Consider the following 17,413-nt stretch of genomic DNA (forward strand, 5'->3'; position numbering starts at 1 on the left):
TATGAATTGGACTGATTCACTTCAACACATTGACTTTTATGCTTTTAGTTTAACTATCCCTTTAAACTCATTAACAAGCCCGGAGGATAATCAAAGCTGTGATTGTAGCTTTTGAGCTAAGGCATCTGGTGTGTGTCTACCTTCTTGGAAGAAGGTTTTACTAAAGAATGTGTTACACAGACAGACTTAAAGTGTGCAACAGATCCTCAAATAGCCTCCTGTGTCCTGAGCCAGATGGTGTTGCATAGAGATTTGTAATGTCTGTTTGAGCATGAGCACGTAAAGCATGTGCTCAGCAAATGGAGCGTCTGGTTAAAGCTGTCACTGCTGCAAGGCGTTTGATGTTGTGATCCTATGTAATCATACCTCAGTACTATTATTTTTATGTCAAACTACACTTTAAAGCAAAAAAAGTGCCTTTCTGCCTGATCTGGCCCATAAAAAGTACTTTTGTTGGTGTAACCTAGTGCAGTCAGATTGATTCAGTCAAATAATAATATTTTTGACTTGAATAAGTAAGGAATAATGTACTGTCAGCTGGTTGTTATCACAAATAAATAAATAACCGTGACAGGATGATTTCTGTATATTATCTGACTAAACTTTATACTATTTGGTTTATTGTATGGCTATAATGGACATAAAACATTGATTTGAGTTGCAGTTACTTATTATTTCCACATTTGAATTTTAGAATATTAATAAAATATTTAGTGTGTCATTTTTGTAAATATATATATTTTTTGTTTGTTAAAGAAATTTCGATTTTTATTCCACAAGTTACGTTAAATTGAATTATTTTGCAATGTTATAAAATACATCTATTTAAAATAAATACTGTTTTATAAATTTAAAGAGTTTTTTTTTTTTTTCTTTTTTTAGCAAATCAGAATATTGTAATGATTTCTAAAGAATATGTGACACCGAAGAGTGGAGTAATGACTGCTGAAAATTCAGCTAAATATTTCACAATATTACTGTTTTATTGTGTTTTTATTTTTTATTTATTTATTTATTTATTTTTTATAAATTCAGCCTGGGTGAGCATAAGAAAAAAAAAAGTACCTACCCCAAACTTTTGAACGGCAATATATGTAGGCAAAATTCATATCTAACTAGAAAATTAATTTCAAACACTGAAGCACAGAAATAAAATGCTAAAAAATCATGGTATATCATTGCTTATTGAACAGCCCTGTTAACCTTCCTTTGTCTGACGTTTTGTAACTTCTTGTGGAGAAGGTTGGAGAGGCGATATAATTGAAGTTTAACAACTTATTGTAAATTATACTGCTAGGTTCTCTTGATCTGAGATGACAGCTGCTCCTTATACTTCAGACTTCCCACCTTCTCTCTCCGTAGCTTCTCATTCTAATTCACTTCTCCTCTTTACCTCACTTGAAGAACATGAAGGAGACTAGAGAATGATATAGAATATCCTTGCATCACCTCGTTGAGAAGTTGAGGGAGAATTGTCAATCAAAGGATAGCCTGTAGCCATAGTTACAGCAGCAGATGGGAAGTGGCCGTTTTTTAACGGTTACACAAAGTTTCTTGACATGCTGTCATATACCAGCATTCTCATTTGTATGCTGATAATTGATCTTTTGAAAAGTTGTTAAATTTTCTGGGAGAACGCAGTGGTATTTCTGGCCCCCACAATGAAATAAGAACAAAGCATTGGCGTTGTGTGAAAATGCAAATGTGTCACAAAAACTTGGAGATGAAGAGAAAAAACACAGGCTGTCTGTGATACGAACTGGATGTTTTGTCACCCAAGATGGGAACTGTAGGTGGTGAAATCTCAATTTCTTCCAGGGACAAGGGGTTAGTAATAACTGATGACATCCAATCATACCATTCTCGTTTTTAATGCTATGCTATTTTATATAATTAGATATCTTAGAAACGATACATTGTTTGCAACATTTCAGCCAACATTTCTGTTACAAGTTTGATCGCACTTGATGTGGTGTTGTTATTATTCTTAATTGCAAGTGTGCTTTTACACTTCACAAATCGCCACATCAAGAATCTCAAACAAACAAGAAACTAATTTTACTGTCGGAAACAACTGCTCGTCCGTTTTTCTTTTCATCAGCCTCACTAAGATCAAAAAGAGCAGAAAAGGGCACTTGGAAACTAACAGGAAGGGGAAATCATCTTATTATTGAGCCTGAGATTTGGAAAATCTCCACATCTATTAATTACTGACATCTCTGAAGACCATGCAATAATGTTCATTGTGGGCTACAAATATGAAATATTTATTGCATTTTTGTCTTTTGAAAACACTCGGCGCGGGGATGGTAATGTGCGGGTGTCTTTGATTCAGAGGTACTAGGTTCAAATTAGACTTAAAGTCCTGAAAGAAGCAATGTAGGGCTACACCCATATTATTTCTGAGCTTTGCATAGACACGCAGTCGCTTCCCGGTGTGAAGAGTCTTTGTGTGTGCAAATGAGCCGCCTCTCAGGGGGCATTAGGGAGATTCTGTTTTTGTTTAGGAAAATAAGAAGCATCTTTATACAAATGTGAAACAGACAAAGAAAACAAGATGTCAAACTACAAACACCATTTAGAAAAGCACGGTGTGAATGTACCACATGTTGTACTGGGCGATTTAACATTAGCTTTCTCGCTAGTTAAAGGGATAGTCCACCCAAAAATTCTGTCATAAAATATCATATACCCATCCTCATTCAGATATTCTGAAGAATGTTCTGAATATCAGAATGAGTTTCCGTTCCCATTGACTTCCATTGTGTTTTTTTGTCCATACAGTGGAAGTCAATTGGAATCTAAACTGTTTAGTTGCCAACATTTAGTTGCCGTGTAATAATGTAATAATTTTCTTTTTTTCCAGGAAAATATTGAACAATTATCTTGTTCACAGGGATCTTTTGTCCAGTAAAATGCTGTCTACTGCAACATCTGCAGCTGAGATTGGTGGAAGGTGCCCTGCTTTGTTCCTGACAGGCACCCTAAACTTTCTGCTAACCCTAACCATATTGAACCTGTAATCTAATCAGCCTGTCAGGCACAAAGCGTATATCGCAGATTAGCAAAGCAAAAATGGTTTGTCATGTGTCTGAACTGAAAGTTGTTGGCTGCATGAAATCAACATGAAATCAAAATTGACCCCATGTACTTTCTAATTTGGTTCTTGATCTTATTGTGAATGATTCATCTGTGTATGATATTCCAAAGGAAAAATAGTCTTCAAAATCTGTTGAAAATTCCTTTTGAGCTGCTGTCACCAAGCTTTACATTTCAACCCCTCTCCACCAAGTGATTTAGAGACCACTTTTCATGATCTAGTCAATTACTGATGGATAAAATCAACTCATTTACCCAATTGTTTTTTTTTTCTCTGAACATCCCGTTTCACTTAAAAAATGTGTCCAAACACATTACAGACGTAAAATGGGTTGTCCTGTATATTCAGTCTGGCAATTGATGTATTGATGGATATTGGCTTTAAAAAAAAGGTATTTTGGTTTGTCAACAAGGGTAGCAAAATCTGTTCAACATATTCTATGGGTTCTTTAAAAAGGGGAAAAAGTAAAGTTGCTTTAGAAATGGTAGAAATGGTTCTAAATTCTTAGAGTGAATTATTTCTGTTTAAAAGATAATCACAAGTTATTAATAACTTTAGCTGTTAGTTAACATTCTCCTATAGAACATAGATCTTGGGCTGCATGATTTTGGGTGAAAATCTAATCAAATTAGTTTTTATAGAAATTGTGATTTGAAATGCAATTTAAAAAACTCCAGGTTTGCTGGAAAGTAAAGTAAAAAGTATTTAAGAAAAACAAATTATAATAACAATAAAAAAAACATGGAAAACACCAGATGATTAGCTGCTTGTGTACAAAAAAACAAACAAACAACTAAAAAAACTGTTCAACTTTGCCCGTAAGTCACATTCAGTTACATTGCAGCATTTATGACTGGATAAGTCATAAACCCATATTGTGATTTCAGTTTTATTTTGATTATTCGTGCAGCCCTACAAAGGTCGCTCATAACACACGTATATAACCTCACGAACAAATTAAAGTCATCATTCCATTACCACTGTTAAAGCTGAATGTGAGCAATATTTCAAAGTCTGCTTTATATGTGAGTTTTTGTATTGATTTGGCAGCTTTTGTGTTTTAATAAGGCTGCTTGAAGGGTTGGAGAACCCAAAGATAACTTAAATGAATTCTATCCTTCAGTAATCTCAGTAAATTCCCGTAGAAATCACACTGCATGCTATAGAATATGGAGGTGCTCACTGCAAATATTAGTTTTGATTAGTGCTCTGCCATGATAATGTTCACATTTAATGCTGTATGACTTTGAATTCAACAAGATGGATGTTCACAAGCCTTGCCATTCTGTGCATTAATCTTGGTATGGGAGAAAAAACAGTCTTCTGAATTTATCAGGACTACAGCTGGTTGCTTTACATTTAGCAGACATTTTTTATGCAAAACACTTTACAGAGCACTTATTGCAAGGACAATCCCTTTGGAGTTAGTGTAGTGTACTAAGTGCTTTACTCTGTAGTCTAATAATTGTGGATCTACAGTTCGCTGGTTGTCTTTATGTGAGATCACACTTAGAGGTTTTGTTTCAACAGCCCAGATTTGTACCCACTGGTCTGATGACACCCCAGTTGTGCACAACAATAATGGTAACACCAATTCCACCCGGCTATATGTTTTCCTATTAAACTTTATTAGTTGGCATTGACTGCAATGTTTCTAATCCTGAATATCTGCAATATTACATTTACATTTATGCATTTAGCAGACGCTTTTATCCAAAGCGACTTACAGTGCATTCAGGCTAACAATTTATTTATTTTATTTTTTTTACCTAATGTGTGTTCCCCTGGGAATCGAACCCATAACCCTTGCGCTGCTAACGCAATGCTCAAACCACAACCTCGGAGGTTCAGAACAAGTGGCTTAACAGAGTGCACCAGAAGAAGCCAATATCTTATTTTTTTATGTATTTATAGTGTATTTTACAAACTGTATAAATTAATTTCCTAATGAATACAAAGAAGTTTACTACTCAGAAATACGTTCAGTAGTTTCATTCAACTTCAAATAGAATTGTCCCAAAATCTTGTCTTAATTTTAACAACATTTGGTTTTTTTTTCCCAATAAAAACAATTGTTTTTTGTTAAATGTGATTAAAAATATATGCTTGTGATGTGTCTTTTAAAAGAAATGACACTTTTTAAGAGTAGCTTAATTGTACAAATATTTTTTATTTTTATTTTTTTTAATTACTGTATAAATGTATAACTCAATATTCAAAGTGTTTTTTATTGCTTGCTTCAACGCTTTAAATTATTAGCTTTGTCTCAGATGTTTGTACTAAAATTAGCAGAAAAAAAATAAATATACAATACCGTTCAAAAGTCTGGGGTTGGTAAGATTTTTGTACAGTTTTTGAAAGAAGCTTCTTATGCTCACCAAGGCTGCATTTATGTAATCAAAATACAGTTTTAAAAAGTACTATTGCAATACTATTACAGTTTAGTTTTCTATTTTAATATATTTTAAAATATAATTTAATCCTATGATGAAAAATCTGAATTTTCAGCAGCTATTGCTCTAGTTTTCAGTCACATGATTCATCATTCTAATTAAGAAGATTGTGTTGTTGTTGTTATTATTATTATTATTGTTATTATCAACAATGAAAATAATTGTGCTTCTTAATATTTTTGTGGAAAAAATTTTTTGGGATTCTTTTGATGAATAGAAAGTTCAAAAGAACAGCATTTATTTGAAATGGAAAGCTTTTGTAACATAAATGTCTTCATTGTCACTTTTGATCAATTTAATGTGGTCCTTCCGAGAAAAAAAAAAAAAAAAGTATTAAATTCTTTAAAAAAAATCTTACTGACCCCAGAGTTTTATATATGTTATCATATATGCTCTTATTTTTGAGAATAAGCGGATACAGCTAGAACATAAGCTTTGTTATGACATTTAGGTCATGATGAGAAATGAATGAGTTCATACTGAAATCTCTGAATTGTGAACTACTTTGTGTTGTAGGTGGAAGCTAAATGGCAGTCTGCTCAACTCTAAACCCGGCTCCCATCACAGCCTCTCTGGAGGCAACCTTCGCATCAACCATCTCAATAAAGAGGACGCTGGGACGTACCAGTGCCTTGCTTCCAACTCCTTCGGGACTATTGTCAGCAGGGAGGCCAGCCTAACCTTTGCCTGTAAGTCACATTCTGATCTCTGATCAAACCACAGCAGCACAGATCAGGCCAAAACAAACAGGACATTGCAGACCTGATGGCACACACTGGTATTCTGGCCCTTGTTCTCCTCGCTGATAACATGATCAAAATGGAAATGTTTTCCCTGAGGAGAGCCTGGTCGCTTTCTCACCCTCTCTCATTTTTGTTTCTCTCTCTATCTGTCTCTCTCTCTCTCTCTCTCTCTGTCTCTCTGTCTCTCTCTGTCTGTATCTCACATACTCACAGGTGGTTCAGGGGCCAGATTTAGTAATGCAGCCATCATTTATATGGGCTGATAATGAGATATCAGAAATGAAATTCCATAAAATGCATTCAGGCCTTGCGATCCTTGTCATGGCTGTTTTGAAACCTGGGTCTGCAGCTAATTGGCATAAGCTCCACACCACAGCCCCCCCCCAAAAAACCCTTATCCAGCCTATGAAATGAAACTGAGGCTATGTCCCAAATAGCGTACTACTGTACTAATTGTATCCTTTCTGCTGTATGTACTGTACACTGTGAATTTTTATTTATTATTATATAACATTTTATAAGAATAAATTAGCAATAAAATAATGAATAATACATAATACATACTTTTTACAGTTGGTTTTCTCGTCTGGATTGGATTCCCAAATGTTAAGCATATTTTACTCTAACATGGATTTTAAAAATGCCTAATAAAGGCTTTACTTCGAAGTCAATAACTGAATTCCACTGCATTAAACATGCAGCGTAAAAAGTTTGCTATGTGACAGTAATGCAGCATTTGACTTTGCCTTGCAATGGCAAAATGCAGTGAGTAAAATTCAGATTTTATAATTGAATTTTTGTAGATTTTAGGTCACTTTTTCACACTCATTTTTCTTTGAATTGAAATAGTAGTACTGTTTGAAATGTTTTTAATCATTTTATTATGAATACTTTTTCATCTACTATGAAATATACTATAAAAAAAACAATTTTACACTGAGTTTTTTTGTACACACACTAGTATGCTATTTTAGAAATGGAATATTGCTAATGAATAGGAAATTCTTCTCTTTTGTTAAATACATCACATATTATATCAGTTTGATTTGGTAATATACTGGCAAATTAATGTGCATAATTTAGAACATTTTGTACATTTAGAAACAGGCCTGGCGAACAAAAATTATCATGATAAAATATTTAATATCAGTCAATATTGATAATTATCACAATGTGTAAAATGTTCATTAAGGTTTATTTTGTGCCGCAGTTTAACTGGTAGTAAAGAGGAAGAGATGATCGGTTCACGTGGCACATTTAGAAATTAAAGTGTTTTGGTATACAGAATTTCCCTCTAGCATGTCTCTAAAAGAGTACACTGATTGGCTGATCCGTTTTTGCATATGGCATTGATAGCAAATGACAAACATGCCTTTCTGGTTGAATTCTGATTCACCACGTTCCCAGCAAGGCCACTGGCTGAATACAATATCACTTCAGGGCAGGAACAGTCCAATTCTGTGGGGAGGAAGTCTACTGTCATCGTAAGACGATTGGCTGACAGATCCATCAATCGCTGGTCTCTGACCTTACTAGGCTTCAGTTGTTGTCGTGTGGTGGGGGCATGCGTCTCTGACTGCTCCACATCCATCTTCTTTATTACTCTCTCCATAGCTTAATTAACTCCACGGCATGATGGAGTGGTGCAGGTTCAAGAGAATAATTTAAAGGGCAGCTGATGTTATTAGATGGGATATTTTCTAATATGGTATCTAATGCGGGAGAATTTATAGGCGATCATGTTGTGCATGAGAATGCGCAAAGGTGAAGTCGAGAAGTCACAGTTCCAGCTTGAATTCATCAAATGTTTTAATGCTGTAAAGTAGATTAAGGAAGATGCTGAAAATTGGAGTTCCCGGCTCTTGGTTTATATGTATATGCTTTGAGGTCATTTATTCTGAAATTAAGTCTTCTTAAAGGGTTACTTTAAGTGGTGTATCCCTTTAATGGTTATATTAATACATTGATGTTATCATAAAAAATAAAAAAATAAAAAAATAATATAGAGAAAAGGGACTATTGCGTCCCTTTGGCTGTTTTTAATTCCTATTTATATATTTGAAAAAAAAATGCATTAACACAGGAAAGAAAACAACGTTAATGAAGCCATTTCATTGGATTTATTTATCTTTTCAAAATTTTATACAATTTGCACAAGTGTGGTTTTTATTTTATGCAGACTTTTAGCAGCCTTCTGTCAGGACTAGCTTTAGAAATAATAAGTAGCTTGTGAAGTAGTTTGCATCTCTTAGAATGTATTTGTCTCTAAACACCTCTGCCTTTTTTTTATTCTCAAATAAATGACTGTTGAAAATCATTTAATGTGTGAAAATACATTTATTGTTGTTTTGGTATAAGCTTGTGTGGTGCCTTTGTGTGCTTTCAAATGATCAAAAATACAGGTTATAAAAGAGACTTTCATTGGATGTGATAAAATGTTTTTTTTTTTTTTTTTTTTTTCTCTCTGAATAGGACTGGATGAATTAGGCAGATACTGAAAGGGTTGTCAGTAGATGCATAGGAAATGAGAAAAATTGTCAGTGTTGATGCACCAATCCCTAAAGCTGTAATTGCATTCTGGGGAACTGCAGAATGTTTTTAATTAAAATGCCACTGATAGAGAAGGCTGTGTGCTGCGCCTTAATCATATTTCACATATGTACCCTTTTCATTTTCATATTTGGGTCTTGAAAAAGACATCTCTCTTAATGTGCAATAACAATTAAAGTTCTTTTTGACTTTGTAAGAAAAATTAAACTGTGTATCTGCAGCGTTAACAACATGTTGAGCATTGTGGTGACAGGCTGAATGAATATCTTGTGGTTCAGCTGATGTTATTTGATGTGTCAGTGAATACTGAAGACATTATGAACTTTTTACGAAGTTTGAAGTCTGATCGCATAAATGCTTGTTTTCTTTAGCAGTAGTTTTGACTGTCTAGTTTTGACCAAAATCGACTTAATTAGTATTGTTTTTGTAAATGTTATTCATTGTACTAGAAATCCAATATCATGTTCTTTTGAAGAAAAAGGGAACTTCACTAAAACAGTGTCATACATTGAAGCAGTAATGAACTACTGTATATAATGAAGAATAAACTGTGTTCAAAATATTTAAATTGAGGCAAATTGACATTTTTAAATGTTGCAAACTTATACAATTCAGTAATTACCCATTTGGCTGAAACAGGTTTGATATTTTTATGAGCTGCCTTTTACATTTTTGCTGTTTTTATTAACCGTTTCGCATTTCATAATTATTGTGAATTCATTAAATAGTCGATAATTCATTGAACAATCTCTTTCTTGTACATTGTACCAAAAAGTTAAAATAAAACAGATTATTGGAGTATGTTTAGAAAAAAATACTATTTCAGTCTTTTTACTCCAAGCTTTGTGTTTAATTCAGTGTTACTTGTTGTTTTTGTTTTTTTATTAATTAATTGTGAGATTTACTAACAATTTCTGAATTCAAATTGTTTCTACACCTTTTTTTCAAGTGTGCTGATACAGTATATTGTATATGATTACTTTTAGTTCTGATAACATATAGTGTAGATACTAAAGTTTAACCACTGCATTTCTCAAGAATAAATGGAATAAATAGCAAGTTCCCATTAGAACAACTTATCTTATATAGTGTGTCAACATAACCCACTGTTGGTTTACACGGGTTAAATGAAGCATATCTTTTTTCCTGACCAGTAATGGTTCAGTAACTTTTTGTAGCTCAGATTTGGTGGTATGTGTCTGCACAGAAATTGACTTTCAAAATTAAACCTACCCTGAGAAATATTCACAGGAGTAAAAATGTGACAGCTAATAAAGAGGTAGAGAGGAAGAGCTGTTAATCAAGCATTTGAGGGATTTCTTTTTATTCTGTCCCAATTGACAGTGAAAAACAGCTGGAGTTCCTCTGCCAGTCTGGTTTGAGTATTATATCTCATTTCTGTGGAAGGAGCGTCGGGTGTATTACCAGTTTTTATAAAGACACGACGGCTCACTAGGACTTTGATAAGATATGCTGGCATTTACAAATCACCCTCGGTGGTGGCACTTGATAGTCAGGTTCATTTAGATTACTGTACATCCCATCAGATCGGTTTTGCATAGCTGGAAGTTCTTCAGTTGTTATGAATTGCAGAAATAGAAAGTGCTTATGGGACATTGCATCATGGCAGCATTATTTGTTTGTTTTATTTACAATTTTTTTAAGATGTACTTTGGACACAATTCATTTATTGTTGATATTTTGTTATTAATTCTACATTTTAAATTATATTTAATTTTATTTTTGCTTAGATTTTCTAAGCTATACTTTGAGCATAATTTATTTATTGTTAATTATTTTAATATTTTAAATTGTAATTTCTTTTTTTATTATTATTTAAAATTTGTGTTTCTAACCTAGCTATGTTTTAGGCACAATTTGCTAAAAACTATCCCCAGAAGTAATAAATCTAAGAAAACCTTCTTCTAACAGCATCCTCTATAGGAATTAGTATTATTAATAGTACTTATTAATAGATTTTTTTTTAAATGAAAACAATTTACTTTATATCTTTGTTACCAGTCATTGCAGTGCATCTGAAGTGGCTGGTAATGGCAGATCTGGATTCTGCTGTTATTTGAATTTCTTCTGCATGTGCATTTACAATATGCATATGTTTATAATTTTGCATGTTGTTAGTTAACTGTAATATTCATAAATGTCCACATCTGATTTTAAGTACATTATCAGTTGTGCACTTCAAACAGTTGAAAACGATGTGGGCGCTATATGATGTTTAATGTAAAATTTGTGTCTTGAAGTCTTAGTACTGATTTAGAGTATGCCTGTATGTGTTAAATGCCTATTTACCACATTTTTATTTTATAACACTGCGTTTCCTCAGCCTGATCTGTTTAAATGAATACCATCTGGATCCCCCCCAGCCCCAACTGTTTACGAGGATGTGTGCACGTGTATTCTTTTTAAAGTTGTCCCTTCATGTGAGCGGCTGGTGCGGGATGCTTTTATGCCATGTTTCTTCAGGGGAAATAAAGAAGTGAATGGTTTCAGCTGTGTATATTAAAAGAAGCATTTGTTTAAATACCCCCACCCCTTTCTGTCTGTTTCACTTCATTTTTGAAAAACCTCAGCTGTGTGCTATCCTGAAGGAAACAGCCCGCTGAGCACTTTAAACAACAATAGTCTCTTTGCTCTTTTCGGTGTGTGTTTATGGAGTGGGGAGCACCACTTGTAACCTTCCCCAAAAAAGGCAGACAAAAAAAAAAACTATCGTGACATCAAAATTGGGTTTGTCAGTAGCCTGATAAACCGCCTGCGAACAAAACTGGTGCGCCCCACTCTTGCTGTGGACGACCATATGTCCCCTCTCCAATTCACTCTGGCTTTTATCTCTATCCAAAATATACCCAAAAAGACATTATTTACTTTTTTTTCTGCCTCAAATTAATTCAGTACCTTAGATGTTGGATGTGTTTGTCCACTTTGTTCCTGTAGGCTCTCAATTTTATGGCTTCTGTTAGTCTTTTATCTAACATCCTGTGTTTCATTGACATGAAAATGGCAGTCCAGCCCTTTGTTGCCTTCCCATCATGTAGAGATACAATCCAATAGGGTTACAATCATGAGTGCTCAAGCAATCGCTTTTTGGTTTGCTGCTTACTGGCCACAATCCAGGTATTACAGCCAGGATTCTTCTTGAAGTTTGGGTGATGTGTAAACTTATATTTCTGTAAATATTGCTAAAGTTAAAATATTACTACATAATATTATTGCAAAAAATATATATAAATAAAATTATATAAATTATATATATATTGTTATTATTATTATTTATTTATTTTTTAATTACTGCAGTTTGCTTTTTGGAATTACAAATTATTATATTGTTATGCATTGATTGTGAATATTCTAACATTATAGCTTATAAAAGGGCGAGGCACTTTTTTCTGTTTTTATTACATTTTTTTTTCCCTTTTGTCTGTCCATCTGCCAGTGTAGTAATGAAAGTAGGACTCCATTTGACTGATTACACTGTAAAGCCTGTTTTACACGAACAGATACTGAATCAGAATTTTTGTAATTTCCTTCCAAAACAAAGACTATAACATTGTGTCACATTAATATGAATAAATGATGAATAATTTGCATGCCTCATTCCCGACTATGCCCTGACATTCATATGGGTAATTAGCCTGCAAATATTACAAGTTTTAACAGTCTGTCAATAAGCTTCATACAATTCATGACACATCTGTGATTTGAATTCATTACGGTGGCATTTGGAAGCTGAGCATTTGGTGGGCTTTAGGGAATAAGACCCAGCTGTCCTGATACAGAATTTTTTTATATTTTTTTTTTAACCACTTTTTTTTTCATGCAAAGCGGTGATTTTAAAAACACAAGTTTTACATCCGTTGAAAAATAAAATAACCAGCGTGGTTTTAACAACTCACTGATGCTGATTCTCTGTCTCAGCGAAAAAGCAATTACATAAATTACTCCTTCCTTACAAACTGCTCCTTGCAGAGGTGTATGAGCAAATTCACATATTAATTTGTGAAAAATGCACAGGAGTTGATTTCCCTAATAGAAGACCAGTATTTCAAATTGCCGTTGACTCCCAGGGTTAAAACGAAGTTAATGTTTTAAGAAAAAAATTAGCCAAAGCCCCCTAATAGACTTGTTCTCTAGCCAACATGACACATCCTAGCTGACCTTTTAGTCATCTTCATAAACCATTCAGCGCCATAATTGTGCATTTAAATCTAGCCCTGAAGTAGAACCAATCACTGGTCTATTTAGGGAGAAGTGAGGAAGATTTAGCATTGATTTAGCCTATAAAGAGCCACTTCATCTCTGCATCAGTGCTCCAGGTGACACCGAGAACCAGGATCATTGGAGACGAGGTTAATGTGGGTTAATTCTTTTGATGTGTGCAATATGTGCCATTAAATGTCACCGTTAGCATGTGGCGTGAGAGGTAGTGCTGTTGAATGCAGCTTTGTTTAGAATATCTGACCTATATAAGAGCTCCTGGTAATGACTGTGTTAGATGAAGCCAGTTTTGAGGTGTTCTTCAATGTGAGTCACTCAAGTAAAGGGGTCTCTGAACGTTGATGTACTTTTCAGCTGAGCGACTGCAGAATCCCTTTGAGGAAGATGACAGCGGGGGTCACAAAGCTGATTTCACGCTTTACAATTCAAAAGCGTGCTGGTCTTGCAGAAGATTTTACATCAGCATCAAAATTTTTGATCCCTGAAGTGCAAAGGGAATGAAAATAAATAAAAAAAACTCTCTGCAGTGATTTAATGTCAAATAATTTCGAGATTATTCCAGACATGTTGAGAGGGGAATTTAGTGGTGGGTTTTAGGTATGGGAATTAAGCAAATTAATTCATGAAAATTCTCTAAATTTTCTTCTTTTTTTTTCTCAGTGGGGATGTTTTCACACTTTTTAATCCAGTGAATGTTTCTCATGGTACTGTAGGTTTATTACTGAAAGCCAATTACTGGATAGACACATTCCTTAAAAAGATACAGTTCACCAAAGACATGCTATTTTATTATTATATTAGTCGATGTGGTAAGCTGTCATGCTAAGAACCTGACACTGAATAAACTATTGTAGGCTTTTCAGCTCAAATTAAACATTTAAATACTTATGAAGTAATAAAAAACAAGAAAAAAATTATGCTATTAAGTTTAAAAATGCTATTAAGTTTTAAGTTTGAAAATTTTCACACATATGATAATCATATAACTGTGACAACTTTTCTTAACCCAACAATCTGTCTTCATTATGTTGTTGTTTCTTGTTGTCTTAATATATTCCAGTGTGATTTTATTTTTATTTATTAATTTATTGATCTTGGAATTTTAGTTTTTTGGACAGAAATTACAAAATTATTCTAATTTTAGATGGTTTTGAATTTTGGTTTGAAACCAACATACAAAAGCACTAGAGAAAACAAGCACTAACTTCCCTGTGTGACAACTAGCCCCGGTGTCTACCCTATTGCATAGGCACATCATCTAATTGTTCATTTTTGTCTCTGAAAAACAATAAAGGATTCTGTAACAAAGCGCATGTCAATAGTTCCCACCTGAGACTTTACAAGGAGCCCATCCATGCATTCAGTCTGCCTGTACGAATTACCTTTCCCAATGATTTTATGCAACAATTGAGCAAGGGACAAGCAGGAAGATGTTGTGGCTTGTTATTGTTTTCCGTCAATTGTCAAATCTAAATTAGTTTCAAAGAAAAGGAAATTCAGTTTCTGATGTGTTTTTTGGAACGGCTTTGTAATGGCTGCCGGCACGATTTGTGATGAATACAACTCAGAGGGGGTCTGATAACTGCAGGAGCCATTAAAAGCACTCATGTGTGGCTCACGCTTAGCAAAACACCACCACAATTGGGCAAGAGCACTCTTCTGTTTGGAGGGACTGATTGATTTTGTCCTCATCTTTACTCCAGATCTGTTAAGCTTTGTAAAATTACATTGCCGGTGATTGTAGATTTGATGTTTTGTGATTGAGGTCTGTCAGTGAGCTTTTAAACACAATGCAATCTTTAGTAAGGAAATCCTAAAAAAAGAAAAAAAAGTGTTAAGCTTTGACCACACTGTTTGTGCTACAGACATGACTGATACATCAAATCATACAACGACACAAAAAAATATATTTTTGAGATCAGTTTTTGTTTTCATGCATTGAAAATCACTGGTGTCCAAACTATCTGTGGACCTGTTGAATTTCTTATATTGCAAACAAACACTGAAACGCACACACCAGAAATAATAATAATAATAATAATAATAATAATAATAAAAATTCAATCAAATAAAAATTTAATTAAATTAAATTAAATAATTGTGTTCCAAAGAAGAGAGAAAGTCATACAGAATAATATGAGTAAATGATGAGTAAATAATGGCGGAATTTTGTGTGAACCAACCCATTTAAGAAGAGCAATCTGACTTATGACCACTAAACATTTTTTTTTTTTTTATGTTTTAAGAAAAGTACTTGCCAGCTTAATGTGTCTATTGAATAACCCAGGTTCAGTAGGTTGGAAGGTTGGAAAAATGTGTCTATGGTGACATTTCTGCAAAGCAATATACGTTGCGATATTCTTGCTTCTTTCACGACACTCTCAGCAAGTGAAATGTCCAGTGAGCGCACTAACAGCAAATTCAGTTTTGGAAATGAATTGTCCAGTGAGTGGCACTAAAAGGTTCATTCTCTACTCTATATTTGAAAATAACGTACAGTACCACCTACTCTGAACCAAACCCTAAACTTAATGATAGTGTTAACAAAAGCAAACTTGGGATAAAAACACATTTGCAGAACAACCATGCCATTTTAGCTTGCTTCTGCATGTCTTTAAGCTTTTTTATTGTGACTCATTTTTCTTCACGTCACAAGTGAAATGGCATACAAGGTGGGCTACTGAGAAAATTTACAACATCAAACAACAAAATGTATTCATTTACAAATCATGGACTATGGCACAAATTGTCTTGAGGAGATAAAATGCCTGAAACTAAATCTTTATTAATTGGTAATTTGCTACTGTAATCATAATTTGTGTAAAAAAGAATAAAAGTTGCTAGTGTTCATTTCAGCTGTGAATTGTATGTGTAGATAATTTTTTTGTGTGTGTGTGTTGATATTGAAGTAGCTGTCTGGTGGACGTTACCGAAATGGCCACAGAGTAAAATGGCTTGCCTAAATGTGCCTTTGAAACCCCCTAGAAAACCCTAGCAACTGAATAGCAATGCACTAAAATCCAATTTGAACACCTTAGCAACACATAGCAAAGCATTTTGGTGGAGTATAAAAAATCCAGTTGCACTATAATATTCAAAACACAGCAAGATGCCATGAATGTCAATAATATGTGCTAGACATTCTCCCAGTCCCTCAGTCTCTTTGGCCCCTTGTTTTTGAATTTAACTTTCATCCTCAAACTTTTTTTATTTTTTTCATTTATTCTAGTCTGAGTCAGCAAGCTCTCTCAATAAACAGGCACAGTGGGTGGTGATTTAGCCCCCAGTCCAACTGAAGGCTATTTACCACATCTGTATACTCTCTCCTCAAGGGTTTAACTTGGTGTGTGGTTTTCTGATTGTGGCGTAAAATAGTTTTTTAGGAAGAAAAAAAACAATCACGCTAAATGTGAATATTTTGATTAATCTTCAGCCCATCTTTGCATAAGTGTAAGGTTTTTCTCTGTTTTCTCTTCTTTTTTTCAGATTTGGAAAACTTCAGATCCCACAAGCGGAGTTCTGTGTCTGTCCGGGAAGGACAAGGAGTGGTGCTTCTCTGTGGGCCACCCCCTCACTCCGGAGGTCAGTATTACTTCTCACTCATTCATATTTCATTTATACCTCATTTTTCCAGAGAAGAGGTCTTCTGGCAGTCTCTCGGCACTCGGTTGTCCAATCTGTGGATCATATAATCCCATCAGCATCTCTCAATTCTCTGACAGCATGTGTAGGCAAGCCCAGTTGCCCTCCAGAGACAGAGCTGTTTGAGTGCAAACCCACTTCCACGCTCACCTGCCTCCTTGTAGCGTCAAGCAGCATCCTTCCCTATACCGAGCGAGAGATGCAGGTCAGAAAGCCATAAATCACAATCGCTCTCTTCCTGAGTTACATAAAGACCCTGAAGCATCAAGCATTTGATCCACGCTGGGCTGCTCCTCCCCTGTATTTCTCCTAGAGTTTCTCTGCCGAATCTCATGTCTCTACCTCCACCGTGAAATGTTCATTAACTCTGCCATCACTTTGATGGCCTCTTATCAATTAATCCAGCAGCATGTGATTTAACTGCTTATTAATGATGCCAACTGTGTTGCTTGTTAGAAGAAGTGCTTTGTTAGCGTTTATTGCACAATAGGTGCTTTTTCACATGGCCTTTTTGAAGGGTGGCAAGGATCCAAAGCATTCGTACTTTTGTATTGTGAGCTAATTAACATTGTGAAGTGGGGGGTTTCCAAAAAAAAAAAAAATCTGAAAAAGATAGAACCGAATCCAAACGATTTCGAAGATTTTCAAAACAAGATGGGTGCAGTTGTGAAATCACAACACATGCATAT

The 17,413-nt window shown here is 34.5% G+C and overlaps 1 protein-coding gene across 4 annotated transcripts in view; it reads left to right on the forward strand.

Moving 5' to 3' along the window:
- Nucleotides 1–17,413, forward strand: part of LOC109059045 (contactin-4-like) — a 166,866-nt gene that overhangs the window by 73,197 nt on the left and 76,256 nt on the right. For all 4 annotated transcript variants that reach the window (XM_042758770.1, XM_042758769.1, XM_042758768.1 and 1 more), the window contains exons 4-5: nucleotides 6,070–6,242; nucleotides 16,569–16,664. In XM_042758770.1, coding sequence (XP_042614704.1) covers nucleotides 6,070–6,242; nucleotides 16,569–16,664 — 269 coding nt within the window. The remainder of the gene's footprint in view (nucleotides 1–6,069; nucleotides 6,243–16,568; nucleotides 16,665–17,413) is intronic.

Source organism: Cyprinus carpio, chromosome A6, assembly GCF_018340385.1.
Source record: "Cyprinus carpio isolate SPL01 chromosome A6, ASM1834038v1, whole genome shotgun sequence".
Classification (NCBI taxonomy): Eukaryota; Metazoa; Chordata; class Actinopteri; order Cypriniformes; family Cyprinidae; genus Cyprinus; species Cyprinus carpio.